The sequence below is a fragment of the Rana temporaria genome, chromosome 9 (assembly GCF_905171775.1).
Source record: "Rana temporaria chromosome 9, aRanTem1.1, whole genome shotgun sequence".
In the NCBI taxonomy this organism is placed as follows: domain Eukaryota; kingdom Metazoa; phylum Chordata; class Amphibia; order Anura; family Ranidae; genus Rana; species Rana temporaria.
Window position 1 is genome coordinate 160,523,314 of NC_053497.1, and position 8,783 is coordinate 160,532,096.

Genomic DNA, 8,783 nt, shown 5'->3' on the forward strand with positions numbered 1-8,783 from the left:
CACCATTCCACGAGCGGGCGCAATTTTGAAGCGTGACATGTTGGGTTTCATTTTACTCGGCGTAACATTATCTTTCACAATATAAAAAAATTGGGCTAACTTTACTGTTTTTTTTTTTAATTTAAATTTTTTTTTTTTTTTAAAGTGCCTTTGTAAGACTGCTGCGCAAATACGACGTGACAGTATTGCAATGACCACCATTTTATTCTCTAGGGTGTTAGAAAAAAAATATAATGTTTGGGGGTTTTAAGTAATTTTCTAGCAAAAAAAGTTTTTATAAACGTTTTTATCTTGTACACACCAAATCTGAAACGGGCAAGGTCCTTATGTGGTTAAAATACCTGCATACCTTATCTCTTTGGTATTTGACCAGTTTTGATGCAGCAATTGCCTTTTTACAACTTTATATTGTGGTTCCTCAGTCGGCTCATACTTCTGTAGTGATGTACAAGGTTGGCAGAAGAAGCTTGGTTGGATAAATGTCAAATCTTGCAAATGTAGCAGACTGAAGTCTGCTCTCTGCTGAAAACTGGTCACAGGGGTGCAAAGCAAATTGCAGTCCTGTGACTCAGGAGCCCAGTCAAACAAGCTTAGGCTGAACTTTTTAAGGTACAAGTCTAAAATTGGTATATAAATTGCCCATGTGCTGTATGCTAAAATATGGCTTTTACAGTGAACCCCAAATGCCTCCTTTTTTTATAAACCAGAGTTTAGTGTCCAATTTAAATTTTTTTTTTTTTATTTTTTTTTTTTTTTTTGCAAGACCATCACCCAGCATTGTGCTTTTTAGTAGCAACAGTGTGAATCTGTTCTTGCTATATTAACTTGCACCAAGTGGCAGCCTGCTTTTCCTCCAAGGGGGAGTGGGCTTTACTAGTGTATACATTGTTTTGGGTAAATTGTCTTAAAGGGGTTGTAAAAATAAAAAAAATTCCCCCCCTAAATGGCTTCCTTTACCTTGGTGCAGTCACTCCTGCTCGCCCCCTCGAGAGGCTTTCTCCACACCCGGGAGAGCCTCACATTACTGTGTGTAGTTAGACAAAAGAACAGAAAGTGAGGATTTCTCAGAAGAAATTAGGACATTTAAAAGCAAAATTGAAGGATGAAGTAAGTGAAGGACTGCACTAAGGTAAAGGAAGCTATTTAGGGAACCCCTTTAAAGGTTTAAAGTACAAATTTCTCTGAAGGATGTAGAGGTTGTTTCAAACTTTGCGCCTGCTGGTCACAGAGTGAGGGTACAGCCACTGGATCACCCTTGATAGAAATCAAACGGTGGGCTTTTGGCGTGTGTACATGCTTCAGCTGCTATAGCAGCCAAGCTTTTTGAACAAAACCCACTGCCACCAACCTTTGGCATAAGTCTGTGGCAGTAACGGGGTTAAAGGTTTCAACATATCTCTGCTTTCCTCCAGACTGTACATTATAATTTCCTGAATTCATTACGAATTTGTTTTATCCCCACAAACGTGTGTGTGTGTGTGTGTGTGTGTGTGTGTATCCAGTGTATTACCAGTGTATTACTGGATTTTAGACGGCATAGGCACTCTAATGTTTTTAATGGCTAGATCTGCAAAATTGGCCAGCATAAAAGGGGTCCATCAGGACTTAATTTTCTGATTTTTAAAGTGCCACTTAAACCATTTCAAATGGTTTAAAGCCTTGGTCTGTGCACAAGTTCAATCTGACCACAGTTCATAAAGGAGCTCATAGTTCATGTACTAATAAAAGTATTATACAGGATTTATATATCGCCAGTGATTTACAACTTTGGGACAGTACAGTTTAATTCAATACAGGAGGAATGAGAGGACCCTGCTTGTTAGCGCTTAAATTCTAAGAGGGAGGATCAAGTGCTACAAAAGGTTTTAACTGGAGGTGAGCTGATGAAGAAAATTAAAGTACAGTTGGATGGAGGCAGGCTATGCTTCTCTGAAAGACTTTTTTAGTAATCGCCTCAAAGTGGCTGGAGTTTGAGCTAGTCAAACAGATAGGAGTAGAGAATTCCAAAGGGTGGAAGAGTCTCGGGAGAATTCAGAGGCTAATTTTGGATGTCACGATGGCTTTGTAAGTTATTGTTGGTATATTTAATTTGCATGGGAGCCAATGAAGGGATTGGCAGAGAGGGGTAGCAGATGCTGAGCGGTTTGTAAGGTGGATGAGTCTGGCAGCAGCAATTATGATGGGCTGAATGAAGGACTAGCCTATTTAAAGGTTGGCCAATGAGGGTGTTGCAGTATTCGAGGCTAGAGATAACCAGGGAGTGAATTGGGAGTGTTTTGGTTTCATTGATTAGAGTAAGGTAGGTGTTTTAGAGATGTTGAGGCGGCAAGCCTTGGAAAGTGATTGGATGAGGGGCTGAAAGGAGCGTTCAGAGTAGGTCAACGCCTAGCACCCTGGCACGTGAGGATGGGTGGATGGTTATGCCATTGCTCTTGACAGAAGTCAGGGAAGGAAATATGAGCTCAGATTTGGACAAGTTTAGTTTGAGGAAGTGGTGAAACATCCAGACGGATATGTATGTTAGATTTTTTTTTTTTTGTGTTTTTTTGGAGGGGGTTGGCCACCGTATCAAAGGCAGCTGAAATGCTTAGGAGTATAGAATAGTGTCCATAGCTTTTTGCTGTTGGTCATTTGAGTTTTAACCATTTAGAGACCTTGCCTGGTTTTAAAACAGGTTTTTTTGCTAGAAAATTATTTGAACCCCCAAACATATTTTTTTCTAACACCCTAGAGAATAAAATGGTGGTCATTGCAATACTTTTTGTCACACCATATTTGCGCAGCGGTCTTACAAACGCACTTTTTTGGGGGGAAAAATCTCCCTTTTTAATTAAAAAAATACGACAAGTTAGCCCAATTTTTTTTATATTGTGAAAGATGTTGCGCCGAGTAAAATGGAAAGGCGTTTAATTATTTTTACACTTTTTTAAAAAAAGTCACTTTTTATTACAAGGAATGTAAACATCCCTTGTAATAGAAAAAAGCATGACATATCCTCTTAAATGATATCTGTGGTCAAAAAGACCTCGGATCTCGTATTTGGACTAAAATGCAATAATAAATAAAATTAAAATTTCATTGGAAAAAAATAACAGAAAAATGTGCCTTAAGCATGAGCGCTAGTGATGTTTTGACATCGCTTCCACCCTGCTATGGAGACAGGTGGGGGTTATCTTGCCCTCACTCGCAAAGCAGCGTGAAGGACCCGATCGCCGCTGACGGCGGCAGGAGGGGCTCCCTCTCCCGCCGCTAACGGTGATCCGCCGCAGAGACCACCGTTTATCGTTTACAGGACCGGCCACGTTAAAGATGAATATATTGTTACTGACATATTCATTTTTAAGTGCTGACGTATATGTACGCGAGTCGGTCCTTAAGTGGTTAAAGGGGCAGTTTCAATGGAGTGTGAGTGAAATCCAGACTGAACGGGGGTCAAGAAGATTATTCCTAATGAGGTTGTCACTCGTTTGTAGACCAAGTGTTCAAGGTGTTTAGCGGAAAAGGGAGAGCAAGGAGATTAAGATTGGTAGGGTCCAAGGGGTGGATTTTTAAAAGTATGGGGGAGTAACCAGTGCATGTGTTGGAAGGTTCCAGGAGGAAGAAATTGAATGTGTAGGGTGGTGGTTAGGTGGGTGTTAACGAGTTTAGCAACCTTGTCTATAGTAGCACGATTGAATAAGGGGGAGTGGTGATTGTACCTGTTGACATTGGGGTGGTAAGTGGGGGAAGATGCATGCATGTAGAGTGGCGATTTCATCACAAATTGCCAATCATTTCAAACATGAGACTAATTCAGTCTACTGGGGGGCAGGGAGTTAGTGAAGGATGAAGTGGAGTTAACTGAAGTAGAGTTAACTTAAAGTAAAGGTAAAAGAGTTAACGGATAGGATGAGAAGGTGTTAATGAGTGATGCAATAGATCTGCTTGGCAGTGAGGAGGCAGGATATTTAGTTTTGGAGGGAAGATTTTATATGGGTTGAAGTCTCTAGTCTTGTGCGACAAACGTTCAAGAGCACCGAGTCCTGTTATCTGTTTTTTCAGGGTGGTAGGGATCGTGGCCCGATTCTGTAAGTATTTAAGGGGGATAAGGATCTATTGTAAACAGAACTTACTGCATCGCACATTGGCAGTATTTTTTTCCCCTTGTTGGAACATCCCTTCCGTTGCACAATCTCATGGGTAGCGGTAATTTGAACAGTGGCTTTCTTAAATCACCTGTCATGATAGGTTTGAACAAATTGGCGTTTTTATAGTACAAAAAACAGATAACTATAACTACTATAGGCTTTTTATACTGAAACGGGGGGGTATATAGATGGCTATAGAGACTGATTTAAAATTTAAATAATAAAATAATAAAGATCTGTTTTGTTATTCGGCCCTAATATTTGGTACTACACGTGTCAGATTCTAGCATAGATTCTAAAGAGGTAGCATAGGCACCTACTAGGTTAATGCCAGCAATAGGTAGGTACTTCAGTGCTTAAAAGTGTTTGTATACCCCTGTAGGTTTTTCCTACAGGTAAGCTTATGAGGCTTATTTGTAGGTAAAAATTAATATCTCCTAAATCTGCACGTTTGGGAGATATTCACCTTGCATGCAGCTGCTGGCATCGGCGGTGAATGTTCTCTGAGGCCGGATTCACACCTATGTGAATTTGAGTGCGGCTTAAACTGCATCCAATACGCAGAACATTTCTAAATACATTGTTTTCAATGAGGCTGGTTCACATATGTGCGATGCATTGCAGAAAAACGTGCGTATTTTAGGCATTGCGATGCGGCTCAGGTGCGAATTCAGGCCCATTATCTGAATCGCAGATGTGTTCATTTCTCCAGTATTTCTCTCGGCTCAATACACTCCCCCCCCCCTCCCCTCTCCCAGGTCTCCAAATTCGCAGCTAATCTGCAGCTAAAAGGCAATGGATCTGCTGAACACTTCTCTTCTCTCTGCAGAGAGAAGAGAGCTGAAATTCGCACCGCACTAGTGTGATTCTGACTTGAAGGTCCGGTTGATGCTGCCGGGAAATCAAAGCATCATGCCTGAGACTCCTGCATCTCAGTGCCTGAGCTGCGAACCCAGAAGAATCTGAGTGAAAAATGTCAGCTGCCTCAGAGTTGAATGGGAGGTGATGCTGGCTCTTGGTTCTAAGGCAAGTGTTTCATATTGACCTAGTATGCGGTATAGGGCTGCAACTAACTATTTTCATAATCGATTAGTTGGACGTTTTTTTTTTTTTTTTTTCAATTTAATTGGTTAATAAACTTAAAGGTAATTTTGCTGCGATTTGCATTTAGACTTTTTTTTTTAATTTTATTTTTTTTTGGCCAATTTGTTGAAGATTTAAAAACACAGCTTCTCTATTGAACCAAAATGGCACTCTTTCGCGTCGAAAGAAAAAAAAGTCCTTGCCGTTTCCAAATACGCAGCAGCTGAGAAAATCGTGCATGTCAACGTGTCCCATAGGAAACATGTAAATGCACTGTATTTCTGCAAAAACAGGTGTGACCCAGGCCTGAGATGTTTAGTAACAATGTGGTTAAAACTAAAATTGGTACAAAAGAGCAAATCGCTACTGTAAGGGGTTCATTTTTTACTGTGAAGTATTTACAGTAGCAATTTTGTGTTTGTACCCAAGGGCTAATTTTAGTTTAATCCAATTATGTTACTGGTTGATCGATTATGAAATTGTTTCGGCCCTAATGCGGTGCATACTGGCTCATTATGCCCCTTTGCCGTGTGTGTGTGTGTGTGTGTGTGTGTTTGTTTTTTTTTTCTCCCCTCCTGTAAACTACTAATCTTGGTCCCCATGTAAAGAGATGAACAAAGGCAGATATGTTTGCAGCCTGTGTGGCAGCCATCACTCCCTCTATAGTTGACATTGAGAAATAAGCCCCCTTGGGACATCAAGGTGTTAAATAGTTTTTTTTTTCACAGGATTTAAAAAAAGGGGTGGGGGAGCCTGGAAAACACAGGCACCTTGTACTTTAAGTGTAGGGTTATACTAGATTGCAGTGGCCTAATTTGATGTTTAGGTTTGTATTTTATTATTAATATACCTTGTCTTAACAGGGTAAGAAGTACAAGCCTTTGGATTTGAGGCCAAAGAAGACCAGGGCTCTCAGGCGCAGACTGAACAAGCATGAGGAGTCTCTGAGGACTAAAAAGCAGCAACGAAAAGAACGACTGTACTCCATGCGCAAATTTGCTGTCAAGGCATAAGTCATGTGTTAATAAAATGTGTTCAGTTGTTTTGCCTTGTCTTATTAATATTGATGAACTTTTTTTTTTTTTTTTTTCTCTGGTTTGTTCCAGATGTAATACAGAATATTCAGGGGATTACTAGACCTCAATTACAGCAATGAACAGTCAGGGGACCATAAAATGGTGCAAAAGCAAGCCTCAGTTTTGTATCTCCCCAGTGTTGCAGTTACTGGAGGTGCAGTAACACCGTATGAACATAGGGGTTGATTTACTAAAACTGGGGTGTGCAAGATCTGTTGCAGCTCTACATAGAAACCAATTGGCTTCCCAAGTTTTATTGTTAAAGCTTAATTGAACAAGCTGATAGGCTACCAGGCACAGCGGCACCAGATTTTGCACTCCAGTTTTAGTAAATCAACCCCAGTGTTTTTTTTTTTCTTTTTTACCCTAATCCTTGGTCTTCAATAGCAGTTATTGAATGTTGAATGGATGTACCCCATCTTTCCCAGATTTTCGATTTCTCCTATGGACAATTTTCTATTCATATCAAATTTTTTGATCATTCTGACCATAAATGGTCTCCAGAAAATCTTTATCTGGTCCATACTGTTGCACATAAAAACAATGTAATAGATTCCAATGGAGGGGCTATCTAAGTTATAGATTAATAAAATGGGAGGTGTCTGAATTAGAATTTAAATACAGTGCCTTATCCATTATGACAAATATTAAATAACTTAAAATATTTAGTTCAGAAACTTGAGGAAATATGCCACAACCCTTCTGATTTATTTATTTTTTTTTAAACTGCCTCAATACTGGGCACTTTCACCTCCCCCTTTCTGCCCAGGCCAATTTTCAGTGCTGTCGTATGTTGACTGATAACTACTCAGTTATGCAACACGATACACACAATTTTCATTTTCCCTGTTCGTCTTTCAGGACAGGTACTGTAGAGAGACACAGGCTCCTCCCCTCACAGGAAACACCGCCTTCCAATTAAGAATTTAAGCCTCATCCTCCCTCAGCTCCTCAGTTTATGGTGTTTCCTCCGGAGGGGAGACACCGCTGGGGGCCAAGGGCCAGACAGCTGGGGAAGCTGAGGCCAGTTTTCCTGAGAGGGGGGACCTGTTCTCCCTGAATCAGGGCTATTTTTTAAATGCATGGCGTCCTGGTTGACTGGGGAAGTCACTTACCCAGGACATCGCTGTGTAGCGTCCCGCGGACATTCCTGGGGTGGATTCAGCCGCGGAGGCCTATTTACTAAACGCACAGGGGTGGCGCTGCAGGCGGGGTGCACGCTCCCTGTGAGAATTCACAGTCGGCCAGGAGCTGGACCGGATGACGAGTGACGTCAGTTCCGGGGGGGCGGGCACTTCCGCCGGATACGCGTCACTGGTCCCGGACGCTGCAGTGTGAAAAGGCCTGACGCTGGGCTGGTGCGGCCTCTCTCTTCTCAGCCGTAGTGTCGGCGTTTTTGCAGGCAGTCGCGACCACATTCCTCAGCGAGATGTTGGAAGCAGAGGCTTCCCGTGCACCTCCGGATGACGACAGCACCAGCCACTCTAAGGTAAGGAGAACCCTGGGGTGGTGTTCCCTTATCATGTTATACAGCTTCACTGGTGATTTTTTTGTTTTCTTCTCCTGGTGGTCGGGGAGTTTATTAGTGTAGTGTGTCTGGAACCCTGGTGGTGGTTGGTCCTAGAACACTCCTGGTGGTTACCTGTGTTATGCGCTGGTCTCTCTTTTAATCTAGCCTCCACTTTCTTCTGTGTTTTTCAGAAATCCACAGAAAAATCAGCCCACAGCAGGAAGAAATGCCCTTCCTGCAGATCTTCACTTAGTGAGAGTTGGAACAAAGCTCTTTGCAGGAGATGTATTGAGGGGCTGGTTAAAGAAAGGGAGGCAGAGCAGGCATCTGAATTAGCAGCTTCTATGAAAGAGCTTTCTGGCACCTTTCAATCGTTTAAAGATATTTTTGCTAATTTTCAATTGCCCCAAAGCAGCCCTTCTGTAGCGCAACAGGTAATTCCACCGAATCCTGAGGTTCTTCCCTCTGGGAGTAGAGAGAAACCTGCGGATATCAGAGGATGCTGAGGAGGAGCAAGACAGTGCCGCTTCTAGCTCCCAAGAGGAGTCAGATAGTGAGAAGACAGAGGCAGGGTCCTCTAAGGTCTCTCGCTACAAGCTTTCCCTTGAAGAGGTGGAAGAGTTATTGGAAACTATCCACGCTACTTTAGGGATAGTTGAGGAGAAAAAGACACTGTCACTCCATGACCAGATGTACAGTGGTTTGGGAGAACAAAAGAAAAGGGTTTTTCCAGTCCATGAAGTACTGGTCAATGCCATCAAAAAAGAATGGCAGGACCCAGAGAGGAAACCTTTCTTCTCAAACTCTTTGAAGAGGTTTCCTTTTTCTGAAGAGGAGGCTTCAGTGTGGAACAAATCCCCCAAACTAGATGCCGCCTTTTCGCAGGTATCCCGACATACGGACTTGGCGTTTGAGGACATGGGGGTCCTTTCAGACCCCATGGACAGGCGGATGGATTTGCTATTAAAAAAGTCCTGGGATGCTTCC

The 8,783-nt window shown here is 42.1% G+C and overlaps 1 protein-coding gene across 1 annotated transcript in view; it reads left to right on the plus strand.

Annotated features, from left to right (window-relative positions):
- RPL35 (ribosomal protein L35) overlaps positions 1 to 6,253 on the plus strand; it is a 36,618-nt gene extending 30,365 nt beyond the window's left edge. The window contains exon 4 of the mRNA XM_040324875.1: positions 6,074 to 6,253. Within this exon, the coding sequence (XP_040180809.1) occupies positions 6,074 to 6,223 (150 nt within the window). The 3' untranslated portion in view covers positions 6,224 to 6,253. The remainder of the gene's footprint in view (positions 1 to 6,073) is intronic.
- Positions 6,254 to 8,783: the final 2,530 nt, after the last annotated feature.